Here is a 17,258-nt window from a genome sequence, read left to right on the forward strand (position 1 = left end):
TGTGAAGCAACTTTAAAGAAGATTTTCACCAGAAATAGCATCTATACTGGCATTGTGGACATTTACATGTGGAAAAAAACACAATGCAGCTGGTGTCTTCAACAAACTTGTGAAGAAGTTGGAAGAATCATAGCTATGAATTACTGGTGTACAAGCAGAGATTTACCATTTTAAGATAAACATGGTAACCAGAAAGATGTTTTTTATTCAAAGCCAAACTGATGGAAAAACTATCACTACAACAAAAAGTGAAGGTAAAACAAGGCTTTATTAAGTTTTGACTAAAGTTTTTGAACACTGATAACTGGATTGATTTCTCTTCTGACAATATAATGATGAAGCTGAAATCCATTAGACTCTCTGGGAAGCTTAGTTTCTCAGACCTTGAGAATGTAACTAGCACTCAAAATTAAGGAAATCAAACACTGATCACCTCTTTGAGGAATTGTGCACCAGATGAGATACCATTGATACATCAAGAACTGAAATTGTAAGTGTCAGTGAAAAGTGCATGGAAGTGTTTCAGAAGCATGGATATAAAATTCTGAAAAACTTGTTTCAAACTGTGCGCTTTCTACTTACTGTACCAGAATAAAATGGATTTGTAGAGAGGATTGTTTTTCTTGATCTGGAATAAATGATCTGACCATGGAACAGCTGCAGCTTAGATTTAATTAAAAGCAAACTCCAAATTTGCATAAACTTCCAGTTATCTTCCAAAGACTTCTTTATCTCCATACAACAGGATCAGGAGTTAGCAGCAAGAAATACCCCTGGCAAATGTAGATGGGTATGGCTTATTAATTATATAATTAGTAGTAGGCTCAAGTTTCAAAGGTCACCATCCCTGAGGTGGGGGCAGAAATTGCTACCTCGTCAGGTGCCATTGGGGTTGTGGCTAAGAAATCTGTCCCTTATTTTTTAAATATAAAGTTGGGAACTCTATTCTCCAGGTGCCCTTACCAGGGCAATACCTCCCCCTCACAAGCATTGAGTGCATTGTACAAAAAACAAAAAGAGACTGACTGACTGTCAGTAACAAGCTCCTGGGTCTAGGTCTCCAGAGCACAAGGCTTGAATCAGCACTTGAACTTTTGGGTGCTTTTCCTAAGTAAACACAGCAGGGTTCACAAATCACAAGGCACAACTCCCCAGCTGTGTAACATCCAGAACTAAGGTCCATCTTGTAGTCTGGTTAAACCAGGGTAGCTCCACTGACTCCCATTTACCACAATGTTCAGCAGCAGCAGTCCTAATGGCCATACCCAGCTGTGTAAAATTTGTATCTTGTTTGTAACTAGAGCTAGTAGTGGGAACAATCTTTGTGGAAAATTGATGACAATATTTTTTTTCTTCATTTTAGTTAAATTTTTAGCAGCAAATTTCAATTCCCCCCCATAAAACTAAAAACTTAAAAAAAACCCTCACCCTATATTTTTAAGTTTTCTGACCAAAAAATTAATTATGATGATTTTGTGGGAAACAGACATTTTACACACACACACTTTTGATTGAAACCCCAACTTTTCATTGAAAAAAGTTTTCACAGAAAATTTCCCATGAGCCCTACTTGCCTGTCTCTAGCTGTGCTTTAATTGTTGATCTTTATCTCACTTCCATTTAAGAGAGTTTTGCTCTTACGTTTCACTGGGTGCATGATTATGTAACCCTTCTGCCTGGTGCAGTTAGCAGCAACCATGGTTGGATTCAATATCTAGGTGTTCCTCTTAACAAAACAGATCTGGCTCAAGCCCCTCCCTGGTAATCTGGGAAAATATAGCTCTACCCTGGGCACCTCGAAGAGGCAGTACTTTCCCACTGAGTCTGTGTATAATAAAATCATTTTTAATAAAAGGGAAAAGGGGACCCAACGTTAATTTGGTAAAACACCAAAACCACAGTTCAAAAGTGTCTGACCATAGGCAAACAATCACTCCACAGTGTGTTTGGCAGTGTCCTTTGCCTCAGTTTCTTGCAGTGTGAAACAAATGTCACTTCATATCACTCCCTTCCTCTCTCTCCTGTGCTCAACTCACAGTTGGTTAGCAAAGACCCAGAGTTCAAAGATCTATTCACAGTGGTTCATTTCCCACCCCTGGGACCGGCATTGAGCAAGGTTTCTGCTGCTGGCTCTCTACTTCTGCTGACCACTTCCTCTTTGCCACTGCCCTTTGTGAAGTCACATTGTGAGGTTCCATCACTTAATCCACCTCTTAATGATTTTAGCAGGGTAGTGGAGAACCTCATGCCCAGTGCAGTTTCTGTTGTCTTTCACTGCAACACCATCTCCACCAAAGGTCTAAGAGTTAGCCCCTAGACCAGGTCAGCAGTGACATTAGTTCCAGGAATGGCCAACCAAAACCAATTACTCTCAATTGAATCTAATCGGCAAATTTTGAAGAACAGTTTCTTTTGAAAGAATCCAGAACATCCCTGCTGTAAGTGGAAGTGGTCTGGCAGATGACAACAGGGTATCCAGTCCTTGAAACCATTACCAATACTCCTGCAAAGTAGTCTTGTGCAGGTGTGAAGTCCTTATTCATGTTAATAGTTCCAGTGAGGTGAAATTATTGGGTGAGGTCTATTTACATAAGTCACAGTTTGCAGGAAGGATAAAACACACTAACTATTTAAGGGGACATGAAATAACTCCTCACTTCATATCTATAAGCCAAGAAGATCCCACTCACTTGATTTTAGTACAGAGAAAGAAGGCCAATCACCTGTTCAATTAGGGTCGCTTTAAAGAGTGTGTACTTTGGATTCTCATTGGGGTTCACAAACATGTTTTACCATTTATAATCAATCCCCATACAGATATTTCAGGTTCTTTAAGTGGGACTAACTGAACATTCTCAGACATGAGAGCAAAGACCCATTAAATGGCCTTATCTACTCTCACATGTCCTTTAGACAGATTTACTGACTGAGTAATTTTCCCAGTGCATGGTGACTCTTTACAATCACCTTGCTTGCTCTGATGATTGCCTGAGCTTTTTTGTAGTGTCCAGTAGGCAGCGAGAGCAGTTTGCTCACAAATTCCCAGTTTGCTTTCTGGACCTGATAATGCTCTGCTATAATAAGCAACGGGTCGTTCCCAAGCACCAGTGTCCTGTGTAAGCATACTAACAATACAGAAATTCTTAACACTAGGGTACAATGCAAAGTGGAATTTGCTGTTGGGGCGGCCAAAGTAGATGCCTCCATTAATCCTTTTTTTCAGGCTTTCCCATGCATTAGTTGCATCCTCTGTCCAGGTCCACTGTGGTCTTTTAAGTAGTACAGGAGACCTGCCTTCTCTGCGTACCCAACCATAAATTCTCTGCAGAAATTAGTGAGCCCCAAAAAAGATTGTACAGATTTAGTATCTACCGGCATAGGGAGGTTAACACACTTCACTCTTTCCTTATCCACAGACCTTCCCCCTGTAGCTGTGCCCACAGCTTCTCATTCTCTCCTTTAAGGTTCTCCTGTTTCATAACTCCAGGTGATACCCATTCACTCTATTTACTCCTTTACCTCTGTTCATTGCACAACCTCTCCAACCCCAGCCATGGCCATGGGAAGAGTATCCAGAACCCTGTTTGCCACTGTCCTAACTGTGTTCGCAGCTCCTTGAGAGGCGTTCCTTCCACTGTATAACCGCAGTCTCCACTTTTTTAATCCATTCATTCCAAGGTATGTTTCTTCCTCCATTCTCACACCAAGCATTCATCCATTCTATCAACCAGAAGGCAATGCCTCCACAACAAGCTGATTCAAATCCTCGAAATTAGTAACCCCCGCTGTTAGCCTAGTATACATTTGTATTCTGTCAGCTAGATTGGCCGGAGCCTCTCCTGGCATTCTTGTAATTCCTTTAAGTGCAGCTAATTCACTGGATAACTTAAAATGCTTTTGAGCCACACATTTAACCATTTGTATAACATCATCATCAAAACTAATGGTATGACAATTAAGTGATCCCAAAAGGGTTTGTACTAGAATTGGTTTCTGTAACATGTCAATTCCCACCACCTTTAACAACTGCGAGCACTGCCATAAACACATTAAAATTCTCAAAAGGTGGGAGCCGACAGCTCCAGCTAACGCAGTTAGTTCAGTAATTTTTAAAGCATCAAGCCTGTCTGTTAAGCTGCTAACTCAAGGTGGGCGAGGTGTATATGTACACTTGGGTGCCAGATTCATTTCCCTTTCTGCATAATTGCCACGGGGCCATTGCTCCCTTAAATTGTCAGTTAATTTTTTTCATTGCAGTTTCCACTGTGTTCCATAACCTCAGTGAAGTGGAGCATTAGTTTGAGGGGTAGCATCAAGGGTAAAGTGGAGTGTGGGCAGGCTGGTAGGGTCAGGTTCTGCAGTAAGGCATTCTCTCCTATTTCCCCCCATTTCTCCTGTCTTAACAGAAATTGATCTAGATTTTGGAGAAGGTTTATCCTGAACTTGGTTCTCATCATAAGGTGGCAGTTGTGGTGCTGTAGCCCATCCCATAGGTCAAGAGAGGATGATCCACTGGGTCATTCCACATTTCTCTGTTGCAGTATCCATTCCAATTGTGCCATGTTCCACCTTTCAATTTAGCTAGGACTACCTGTTTCCATTTCTGTCCCCATACTTCAAGTACTGTAAAAGCACTCTAAGTCTGTTGAGCAACAGGAGACGGTATCTTTTTCTTTTGCAAGTTTTCCACAGCTGTCTCCAATTTTTTATTTTCCTGCTTTATCTGTTCGAGCATATCATGAGTCTGGACTGCCCATTGCATGTTTAAAAGAGCTTGGGCTTTCCAGTGCTTGACTGCCTGGGTTGGTCCCTCCAAGACCTTAGTTATCTCTTCTACTTCCCTGGTTTTCTCCATTACTTGCCTGGCCAGTATCGTGGCTGTTGTTTAAGCCATCTTACTGCCATAGACAATAATTGCAAAATTCTAGCTTTTTTACTTTTGTTGTTATTTTTAGAGCTTCTGTTTCTACCATTGCTTTACATATGCCAGTCCATATTTCCCCACTTTCTTTTTTACATTCATATGGACCCCCTTTACTGGCAATCCAGCGGGTCCACAAGTTATCAAACTCTGTGGGGATTTGAAGGGACGGGATAAGGGTGTCCCTTGCTCGTGGTTTTCTGTCATGTTAGATCACGATTCCTACAGCGGGCAGTTCGCTTACTCACCAGATCAGCGGTCGGGGTCACCAATATCATCAGACGTCACCGGTGTGGTGCTCTGCTCTGTTCAATGATAATAATTGGCTCTGTGTGTGTGTGTGTGTTCCCTTTGTGTGCTGTCCCAGCTCTGCGCAAATAGCTGGCACAGCAGATCTCGAGCAAACTGCCCATTGACCACAGACTCCGATAAGGTACAAAGGCACCTGGCCAGGTTTATTGCCAAATGAAGCACAGTCTCTAGCTCCCTGGATCAGATGTCTACAGTTCTGTTAGTACATATGTGCTCCCTGACAATGGACTGGCTCAGTCAGTGGTGGGATTTACCACTGCCCCCTAGGCCAGACCAAGACAAATCAGGCTGGATGGTTGTGGTGGTACCTTCTGGTCTTGGAGAATCAATGGTTCCCCCGTCCAACTCCTTCCTTCATGGGCTATGGGGAGAACATTAAGCTCTGGATTGTCCTCAGCATGCTCATAACATTTGCAGCTCTGCATTAAGATAGGGACTATACTCAAATTGCATGCGTTCAGACTTCAGCTGGTTACCTGCAAGGTCAAGACGGAATTTTTTCCACCAATGCACAATTGGCCAGACGTATGCTATGTTTCCCCTTCCCCCATCTACCTCTGAAGCATTCAAGATTGGCCACAGCTGGGGATGGAACCCCAGGTGAGATGGACCAATACTCTGAGGTGGCACAGAGAATCCTTTCTAAATGGCTGGTCGATGTATCTTGCTCATCTACTCAGAACAGGCATTGGGAAGGAATTTTTTTCTCCAGGTCAGATAGGCAGGAACCTTGAGGGTTTTTCCATCTTCCTCTCTCACCTAACCAATTCCCTGATATTGCAGAGGCTTCAGGCATCAGCGACACCATGCTCTCTCCTGTTTTTCCAATTTTTTTTCTCCTAAGTCATTTTTCATCCAAAAACATTTCAACACAAAAATTTCAGACAGTTCTGCCAGCACGTTAAGCTTTATTAAAAAGTCTGCTTGTGCAACATTTGATGACCAAAATCCATGTAAGGGTCAAATTTGGGACACTTCTTTGAACCCAAATGAATCTTTCAATCACTTGAGCATCACCTGTCAAGAGTTGGAATATGTTTCCAGTTGATTGCTTCTAAGTGAGTCCATGATTCTGGATAGAGAGATCAATTTCATGCTCTGATACAAAAGGCTTTGATCTTATTGGAGGCTGGTTTGAGAGTTTGGATTGATACTGGTTGGTTAAAATCAGTCAGGTACTTGTAGTAGGCACTAGTGAAGGTTCCAGGAAGTTTCCACTTGGTACCATGTTATCCTAACCTTATTCTGGATTTTTAAGAATAATTTTGAATTGGTTTAGTTAGTGTTGCTATCTTTAAAAAAAATCTGCATAGGATAGTATGTAATGGTAGCAATAGGTTGCAAAACCATATTAGCATTCATCCATATTCTGTGTGATATCAGCCTTGCACTCAGATCTCTCTCTTCCTAACAAGAATAGTAATACATTGCATAGAAGATTTTGCTCAGGAACCATTGCTCATTATGAACACTCATACTAATGGGTGCATACACTCGAAAACTATGCCACCATTCCAATTATTTTGAGATTTGGCCACACATCAGTAAACCCCTATTCAGTATCAAGTCTTTGGGGACCTCTGTAGTGAGTTCTCTAAACTTCTGAAAGAGAGAATCAAGGCATCTAAATTTATTCAGGCTCCCCTGCTTTTGGCTATAAGTTTTCTGACATGCACATATGCTAAGCCTTATCCAGGATTTGGATAATTTTGTTGACAGCTATGTATATTGAGGAAGGCAAGAATTAGGGCTTCCATGACAAATTAGTGGGATAGCAGGCCAAATTGCAAAAGGTGAGGATCCTCTTGTTCTATGAATACTGGTGATTTTAGTTGACCCTGTCATGAATAATAAATCAGACAAGTTAGGAATAGAGAGGATTACTATGGCACATTTGGCAGCCTAGACATTATGTGCAGCTTGCTTTAAAATATGGAAGCCAGAGTTGTCAAACTCATAAGCTCAGAGGTCATATTATTCTAATTAGGTTTCTGATGGACAATTTAAAAAAAACACATGCAATTCCTTAATATATCTCCAGATGATATGAGTAAATGTCTTTAATACCAGGATCTCCACAGTGATCTTGCAAGAGCAGAATTTAAATCTAAACTTTTGAACTAAAAGATCACACCTGTTTAAAGATGCAGATAAAAGGCTGACAAAAAGCACAAAGCGCAGTTAATATCATTTCAAAAATGTCAGTTGATGATCAGACCACAGTATCTCGACTACTCTCTTCAAGGCTGAACTGATTAAACACACACAGGACACCTGCAGTATCGAGGAAGTAATATGCTCATTATTAGTGCCTTTGTTTCAATGACTCGCCTCACCTCAAAAGAGGCAGGTCTATCAGGGGAGGGAAAGGAGCTGACTCCTAACCCAACCCTCTTGTTCCAGTCTCAGGATGGTGTTAGAGGGGAGCTTGCCAGGTGCTCTTCACCTGCCTCTTTTCCTCCAAGGGACCTACATCTTTTCCTCCAACTGTCCTGGCAGGGGAAAAAGGCATTCACAATACTAGTGCTGGATTGGGTGGCTTCCTTTGAGCAGCTCCCTTGACTTGACACTCAAGGTAGGAGGGGAAATGGGAGTGAGGTACTTCCCAGCTCTGCAGGAGGCCTCACTAAGACACTCTCCTCCCTTGACGGTGGAGAACAGCCTCTGCAGGGGCGGGCAAATATTTTTCCTGAATGAGGGGATAGCAATTTCTCTTCCCATCACTTTTTGGTACAGTTGAGAAAGCTTCCACCACTTCCCATTCACCAAGTCCTCCCAATAACCTCATAATTGTTCCCTATTGCAAAAGGGGTGGTTCTGAAAGAGATCACATGGGCTGTGCTCATCTCTGAGGCTTGTGGATATTTTTCAGTCAAGAGAACACCAAGTCTACTGTTGATTGGGATGGAGAGAGCTTTATTGCCACATAAAAATTCCCCAACCTTGTTTAAAATGGAAATACTAAGGTGCTGGTGTTAGACTACCCTAACAGGGCAGATATTACCAACTTCTATGTCAGGTTCAGGAAACCATACTAGGTTCCAAAGGCCTCAATATTTTTAATTCTATTTACAAGGGAGTTGAAGGACAGCCTATGGGTCTGGCAGCAATTTTTAAAAGGATATCTCAGTGTCTCATGCTGGTGGTCAGAATCTATTTTGGGGGTAGATTCACTTCGATACTTTTGGTGGTATTGAATTTGGTGTATTTTTGAGTGGAAATTGCCATAGGAGAACTGGCCCTCCACAAGGAATTTTGGGGTGAAGGGTCTTCTAAGCAATCATTTTTTTCCACTCTGGTGGCAGTTCTCATGTAGGGTGAAAGATTCAGGAATCAGCAGGTTTGTGTCTGGTTTGAAAATCAAACCATGCTTCAGATTATCAGCAGCAGCTAGCTGCGGTGGTCTTCTAGGGTCTTGTTGCTGAAGTGTGCATTTTTGCTAGGGTGCCTAATCTTGGATACCCATTTAACTGTTTGTTTTAGCACATCCTTCAAACTGGCAACTGTACTGTTGATACTTTGTCCTGTTTCCGGAGGATAGGTCCTTAGACATAACACAATGCTATTATTTCTGTGGACCCATGGCATGGCAGCAATGGGATGGGAAGATAAATTAGTTGCCCCCTAGGAAATGCAGAAATTACCATGATGTTTTTGTGATTTCACGTATTTCAGGATTATATCATGGTTCATATCAAAAGGAGCAGCTTCCAACATTTCTTGTACAGCAGAGACTGTAACCATCTACAGTACCCTCTGAAAGAGCAGTCCTCTCATTCTGTGCCTGTTTGGCTGTTTTCCACGAACCAAAAAGGGTTTTGAGAGGGATCAGACCCCCTATAGGTGGACACTCGTTCCGAATCACCATGATGCTGTTTCAGCTCTTTGGAATATTAACTCCAAATGCTCCAGTCATAGCCATTAGTTTAAACCATGAAACAGCATGGAGTCTTTATTTCCAATCTCTTATTGCCTTGATAAAGTAATGCAGCACATATATGTGTTGTGCTAAGATTGTGCAGTATAATGATTATTTTTCATTTTATGGTAAATATTGTTGGAAAGATTTGCATAAATTTATTTCTAACTTTGGACTAAGTTTATAATTTGCATTAATGACTTGGCATTCTTTTGCTTATAATGATTGCAGCAATTTGAATAACAAATGGCTCTATTATAAGCCATGGGAATTAAGCACTTTTAAGATACCACTACAAAACTATGTTAATTTAATAGCACTTAATGGAAATATGGAATAGATTTAACAGCCTTTGAAAGTATTTATTTTCTAAAGTTATAAAAATTGTATTATAGTTTATAAACTTTTGGGATTTGTTCTTTTTCCATTTAAATTGGTCTATCCTGAGTTGTTTAACCTGATGAAATGTTATTTATATTCACAATACTGTAGTGCATTTCTTTTTCCACTGCATTTTGCAAAACCATTCCTTTTAAATGGAAACAAAGCACACATAGGACTTCAGCCTTTATGGCTATCTCCCTGAGTCATTTAACAAGTACAACACTGACTGGAAAAGAGTCTTTAAAGGAGAATTGAAAAGCAATTGTTACCATGCAATTAAAAATAATAATCTAAGAGTGACACTATCAGTTCCTAAGAAAAGATCTAGTCAATGAACTTTGCACAAGATGAGCAGTGTGCGTGCTGAGGGAGGGAAAAATATAACATCTCCCATATCTGTTACTAATATTATTTCCACGGTCCATAGCTGCAGCCAGGGCCTACTACCCTAGTGCTCCACATCCCTCCTTGAATGCATGGTTTGGGGTGAGTGGATCCTACTGGCAACAGTCCTATCCATTCCCTGGTCTCTGTGGCATGCAGAAGACTGCTTGTATGATATCTCTATGTCATGCCTGACCCAGGCAATTGAACCATAGCAGGTCTGATCCATGACTTCTCTGCAGCTGATAGGGCTTGCCCCAGCTGAGTATTTTCATGTTACACCAGTCCATCACTCTAATGGCCCGACATTTTCACAGGATTATTTATGGTATTTAAACAACGTAGAAAAATATAAACAAGGCTCACTTACCCCAGACACACACATGGGAAACCTAACTCCATTTTGCAGAAGCAAGTAAAGAGAACTTAATTAGATGATCAACATTACACCTCATGCAGATGGCAATACCTGAGCACAATTAAAAAGAAAGCACAATAAGTATTCTAATGAGACTATCATCTTCTTATAAACATGTGATGAAAGTTGTGGTGCTTGATAATGAATATTGCTTTGGACCCAAAACTGTGTTTTATATATAGGATTCCTGAGATGGAGGAAAAAAGCACACTCCCCTGCAGACATGAGGCCTGTGATTGCAAGTCATTAAAGCTGAATGGATCTAACTGCCAAACAACAGAGCAACTGTCACAAGGCCACGTTCTTAGATGGCCTGGCTGACTGACTAGGAAAAACTAGTCTGAGGGAAAAGGAAAGACTTCATGCCTAGGTTCTGTAATGAAGTCCATTGAACAATATGGGAAATAGGTTCAGGCACACACAGGAAAGGTAAGAATTTGAGAAAAGGGAGGTTTTTTTCTAAACAGGAGAGCAGTTTGGGAGACTCTTCAGAAGACAGACTACGTCTCAAGAGCTCCTGGGCTTCCTAAAACAATGCAAGTTTTGTCCCTTGTCCTGTATCTCAGGAGGGAATCCCATCTAACCTACCTTGTAATAAGGCAGAAGATTAGATAAATCTAAATATGCATGTACACTGTTTGTTATTTTGAATTAATTTTCTCTGATGCTTTGTTCTGTTTGCTATTAGCCCTACTTATTTAAAAGCTGTTGTTCACTATGTTACTGGTCACAGGCTCCAGAAGGGAAGACATGCAAGTGTCCAGTCAGACCTCCACAGTAACAAATCTGTTGGCATGGATGAGGTGATGCACCTGAATCTTGGTCTAAAAGTGGAAGAATCTCAAAGTTACTTCCCAAGACAGCAAAGGGAACAAGGCCTAACACCTAAGGGGGCGCACTCAGAGTCCTCAAAGGGAACGGGAGGCAGTTAGTCCTGTAATCATGACAAAATACATATCCATAATTTCTCTCTCATATCTTTAACTTGAACCAGCCTCACCAGAAACTGTGGACAATAAAGGTTTATTTAATTACACTTATGTGAAAATCAGAAATGGGACTATCAAGGCTGATTTCCCCACTCTGGCACTTCGAGTGCAGAAGGTGGGGGCCCACAAGGATTCAAAAAATTAATACTGGCCACTCCAGGCTTGTATTAAACTCCCAAGGTTACAGCCTCTCTCTGACCTTGGATGGGTAGATGCTGTCACCACCCAAATGTAAAACCCCTTGGTACCCAGGAAGGCGCACTTGGGAATTCCTTCCTGTGAAGTACCCTCAAGCCCTTTCACGCCACCTCTGGGGAAGCTGAGAAAGAAAACAAAGGAAATCAGCTGTTCTTAAAAAAAGGACAATGTATTTTCTTTCTTTTTGTTTTTAATAACATCTGGAACTTAGGCTTGCTAGATTTAAAAAACCCACTTACAAAATGTAAACATCAAGAATAATCTTCTTGAAGTCCAGCCTAAAAGTTACAAGCAAAACAAAAAGCATTTGGGGTTAGCACAGAGGAATCCACAAGCCAATAAAAAATAAAGAGAAACAAACCTAAGTACGTCTTTCTAGACATTTTCTGATTTATGAGTAGGTTTTAGGTATGATCTGATGATTTCCATACCTGACAAAAAGCTTTTTACAGTATAGTCCCAGCCTTGTTTTTGCTTTATCCCCTCTCTCCGGAGAACAACAGAACAGACAAAGGGAAGTTTTTCCCAATTTTAAAAAGTTCTAGCCTTCTCATTGGCTCTTTTGGTCAAGTGCCCACTCCTTTCCTTTTACCTGTGGACTTTTTAACCCTTTACAGGTAAAGCAAGTAGAGAACAGCTACTAAGAGGGATTTTATAGCTAACTGGCTGGCTGGGTGTCCATAAAAGGGAGCTTCCCCCTCCTCCCGACTTCATTCATCACAGGGACCGAGGTACAATCAGCCCTGTAACCACGCCAACATACATCAGTAATTTACCTGATATTTTAAGAGGCCCAAAAGTCATATTTTAAGAGGCCTAATCTCACCAGAACTGTGGATGATAACATTTAACAATTTGTATTATACTTACATGAAAGTCTTCTCTGTATTACATGCAATAAACCATCACATAAAACACGTACAGTCATAAGTAGTCAAGTAATTATACAGTACACCATAAAGATTATTTTTAAAATAAAAAACAAAGAACTACACCTACATAGACCATTTTGTACTATCAGAATATACTGTTGTCTGGGTTGCCTTTGCAAGGCAGCATCTGACAATATAGAAAAAGGACTCATGGAAATATGAAGGTGAAACCTGTTATCCAAAAGTAAGGATATAGCCTATCAGACTCCTTTCCCAGTTCAGATATCCTTTAAAATAAAATGTTTTCTAGGAAAGTTATGCAATTATAGACACATTTAAGCAATATTTGAGCAGGGCCGGCTCTAGGTTTTTTGCCGCCCCAAGCAAAAACAACAAACAACAACAACAAACCACCCAGAATGCTGCCCCAAGCACGTGCTTGGTTTGCTGGTGTCTAGAGCTGGTCCTATATTTGAGGCACTTGTAGGATACAAAGTTTGCACAAAGGAAAGCAGTACTATAGAGTACAGGGGCTAAGTAAGGGAGTGGCATTAAATGAGAATGATTAGATGAAGGCAGGGACATTGCTTGCACAGCCTTGCATATGGTAGCTTGAGTAGATGAGGAGTTTAGTTTTGATGCAGAAGATGTATTGTCACGGAAGTGAATCTGAGAGAGGGTTGCCATGTTGAGCGAAGTTGGTAAGCGTGGTGACAGAATTCTGGACAAAATGGAGGGATGTGTGATGGAAGCTGTCATAAACAGATAATTATGGGTTAATGCCTCTTACCCGTAAAGGGTTAAAAAGTTCACCTAGCCTAGCTCAAACCTAACCAGAGAAACCAATGGGGGATAAAATTGTTCAAAAACTTTGTTTAAAGTTTAGTTTCAGTTTTGACCACAGTGGGAAAGCTTCAAAAATCAGCCTCTTATCAAGTAGTGAGTATTAGTGAAGGAAATAAATAGGTTTATGTTTATTTTCTTTGTAACTTGTCTTGGGCATTAGGGAATAATCAAACTGGGTAATTTTTGTATAACTAAGTTTTTGCCAGGGGAACATCCTCTGTGTTTTAAATCTGTTGTCTGTGAGAGTAGCTGGTATGCTAATTTCTCCCAGAGGGTTTTTCTTTTACCTTTCTTTTCTTTAATTAAAAGCCTTCTTTTTCAGAACCTGATTGATTTTTCATTGTTTTAAGATCCAAGGGGTTTGGATCTGGACTCACCAGGAATTGGTGGGGGAAAGAGAGGGGGGATGGTTAATTTCTCCTTGTTTTAAGATCCAAGGGTTTGGATTAGTGTTCACCAGGGAATTGGTGGAAGAGTCTGTCAAGGCTATCCAGGGAGGGAAAGGTTTTTTTTTTTTTTTTTGGGGGGGGGGGGGGAAGAGACTGAGTTTCCCAAATGACTCAAACTATTTGGGTGGTGGCAGCAAAAGCAGATCTAAGCTGGTAATTCAGTTTAGAGGTTCACATGCAGGTCCCCATATCTGTACTCTAAAGTCCAGAGTGGGGGTAAAACCTATGACAGAAGCCAGGAAGGCTGAAAGAAAGGAGACTGCAGTAACCCAAGTCTGGTTTCATCAAGTCATAAACAAATGTTTTGGCAGTAGGTGTGGAAAGGAATTAGTGACATCTGTTAACAGACTAGAGATTAGAGTAGAAGGAGAAGGAAGTTGATGAAAGATTTAATTGTACTGCAGTACATTGCACCACAGTTCCACTTTAAACCAGCACATTGGTTATTTCATCTTGCACTTCCTTCACAACCATATATGCAAAGTATTTTGATATACACTATATCTGAAAAAATGTATTTACTATAAAACTAAACAAACGTTACTACAAAGTGTAACCTTCGCCTGCAGCATAATGCATTTCTTTAAAGGCACTGGTTTCTTTATCAAGGTTTATTAAAGACATTTTTATCCAGGATACAGAAATAAATTACTCATAGAATAGATAGAAGAGCCACTGTAACTATTTTGTACTTTTAAGTTCAGATGTTAGGTTCTACACCAATAAAATGCCTCAAGTTGGCTAGTTAAGTCATTTCTAAAATACCAGCAAATTGTGAATTAACGATCTATAAAGCTTCATGAAATACTGATTTTTCTGGAGATATTCAAAAAGAGTACTATAACAGGTTGCAGACTCACCACCGCAGCGCCTCCTGCTGGTTGCTCCGGGAATTAGCTCTGTCCAGCTCCAGAGCACCCTCTGCGGGTGGTGTCTTGTGGGTGGTGTTTTGCTCTACTCTGCTGTTTTGGACCCACGTTGCTCCCCTGCTCGGCGGTGTCCCTCTGGCAGTGCCCACTACTTCTTTCTCACCCCCCATTCCAGGCATCATGGCAGTCCTTTGGCTTGCACCTGCCACAGGCCCAAAGTCTATCCCTCACTTCAGCTACAAGTTGTAGTCTGTATTGGCCATGTTCCTCTGCGGCCAGGTGCAGTGCAAAGGGAAGGGGGGGGGGAATCCAGGCACACCCTCTACTCAGGGACCCTTTAGCAGGTGCCTCTCTCCCTAACTTCTCTCCCCTTGTCTGCTTATCATCCCTGGGCCACTTCCCCTTGGCTCTTGCACCTTCTTGGCCCTTTCTAGCAAGGGCCTGCAGCCTAGCAGGTAACAGGCCAGAGCTCACCCTCCACTCCCCTGAGCCTACCCAGCACTGTTCTATATTAGGTGCTATCCCTGGAAGCCAGTCCTCCTCCCTTGCTTGTCAGGGTGAAATTCCCCTCTGCTCTGCTGGGCAGCTCCTTATATCTGGGCTGCCCCAGCAGCTGCCTTCTGTCTGGCTCCTAATAAGCCTTGCCCTAATTGGCTGCTTCTGCCCCAGCCCTGACCCCAACCCACAGCAGTTCACAAAATTCCTTTGATGGATGGGTGACTCAAACCTGCCTCAACTGCATAGCGTTTTATGAATTACAACGCACCATTTAAATGGATACAGTATTTAAATGGAATTTGCTCTTTTCAATATGGAGATGTGACTCTTAAGTGCAGCCTAATCAACCATGATTTCATCTATTTGTACTTCTTTCTCCAGAGAGATGATACAATAAGTAGGTATGCAAATCCAATGCCAGGTACACAATACAGTCTGCACAGGTGCTGACCTTTGTTTTTGCCGCTTGGTGCTTTCCCCCTTCCAGTATCACTGTGTGCTAGGTACATGTTGCTGCCACTTACTGGTAGCTTGTGGCTACTGAACACCCTGCTTTTTTTTTGTGGGTGCTTGAGCCCCAGAGCACCCACAGAGTTGGCGCCTATGATAGCCTATTTACTTCATTGTTTCTTTGTTTCTGAGAATCAGGAAAAAACACTTTTGCTGCCGTAATATTACACTGTAGGTGTTTTTATTGGTTATTGATATAGCAGCAGTGCCCAAAATATACCACATGATTTCCTAACTGACCCTGCTTCAAAAAGCTTTTGGTCTAAAGAAGAATCAGATGAGGAGAGGGGGAGAAGAGAGGAGAACACACAAGCAAAGCGATTGGAGATAATGTCATCTTAGTTCTATTTTATTATTATGGGTCAGAGATGGGATAAGAAGGAATAGCAGGAGAGGGTGAGATAGTAGGAGCAAGATAGCTTGAACAGAGTGGAGGTATAAGGAGGATACTGGAAGGAAAGAAGGGGACAGGAAGTAAGGAGAGGATCATGGAGAGTAAGGTAAGCAGCTCAGGGGCTGTGAGGGAGATGGATGGGAGAAGCTTGAGGAAATAAAAAAACAAAGAAAGATGTCCAGACTTTAAATTGCAAAGTGCAATCTGATGGCATCACTGGGACTGGGAGCTGCAAAATTAGGGAGGACACAGGAGGCCACTAAGCCTCTCTCTACCCTACATCTATACAGATGCTCATGGGCTCCAGACACGGGGCTTCTCTGTGCTTCATTCTCCAGTCTATATGACTTGAGAAAGGTACTACTTCAGATCTCCAGGAGGGATACACTCTAGATTTTTACAAAATCAAATTTAACTGTTAAACGTGATTAACGAAGACAGGGCAAGGGGCCTGTCTGTAAACACTTCCATCAGTGTTTATCATTTGAAAGACAAATGCCTTGGAAGTCTCATGCCTGATCTTTTGGTATGACAACACTTGAAGGCTCACATTCACCTATAAACTAATTTCCCTGAAAGCTTGATAAACAATAAAGGATGCAAAGGGGCCAGTTCTCTTCTCACACTACCTTCATACAAGCAGTCACTCCTGATCTACAGAGGTGTGAGTGAGCTCATATTCAAGTCCCACACAACAAAACTCAGACCTACCTACTACACAACACATATTGCTCCTGTGAATACACTCCCCTTTGCAATGTTTACTGAAAGGGAAATAAGAACAAAACCAAATAGTTGTACTGGGCGTTGCTCAGAGATAATTACAGGTATTTACTGTCCACATATGCATGCCAGTGCCTGTAATCTTCAAAAGCAGCAAATGTCATTATATGGGTATTTGTTCTCCAGATCAAGGAAAAAGGTCACATACAAGGTGATCCAAGCTATAGCCTGAGCTATTCATTGAGAAGGCAGAAGGCTGCTCCTTTAAGATTCCCAGAAAGAGTTGTGGCCTTTTATAAATGACACCCTGGAAGGACTTTGGCCCCATTAACCAACTGGCAGCCAATAGAGATCACAGGAATAACATGCTGTCATCTTAAGAAGCCGACTGCTGTATTCTTAACTGGCTGTGATTTCTAAATGCTGTGAATATGTACCCTTATGGAGAGAGCATCATGATAGGGTTAAAGGAGACCAAAATGTCATGGATAAGCATGGTGAGGATGCATCCAAATGAAAAACAATGCAGCCTTCTTGCCTAATGAAAGTATACATTACAGCTTTCACATGGT

General features: G+C 41.5%; 1 protein-coding gene across 4 annotated transcripts in view; it reads right to left on the bottom strand.

Moving 5' to 3' along the window:
• Nucleotides 1-10,290: 10,290 nt before the first annotated feature.
• The window catches only part of LOC103305707 (uncharacterized), a 123,028-nt gene continuing 116,060 nt past the window's right edge, over nt 10,291-17,258 (bottom strand). For 2 of the 4 annotated variants that reach the window (XR_010589753.1, XM_065554429.1), the window contains 2 exons: nt 11,765-11,803; nt 10,291-11,162 (listed from right to left, as the gene is read on the bottom strand). Coding sequence is in view for 1 of the 4 variants with exons in the window: in XM_065554429.1 (XP_065410501.1) it covers nt 11,059-11,162; nt 11,765-11,803 (143 nt within the window). In the remaining 3 variants the exon portion in view is untranslated. Of the gene's footprint in view, nt 11,804-17,258 lie in introns of all 4 variants that reach the window. The other 2 variants (XR_010589752.1, XR_010589751.1) reach the window with 1 other exon arrangement.

This window comes from Chrysemys picta, chromosome 8, assembly GCF_011386835.1.
Source record: "Chrysemys picta bellii isolate R12L10 chromosome 8, ASM1138683v2, whole genome shotgun sequence".
In the NCBI taxonomy this organism is placed as follows: domain Eukaryota; kingdom Metazoa; phylum Chordata; order Testudines; family Emydidae; genus Chrysemys; species Chrysemys picta.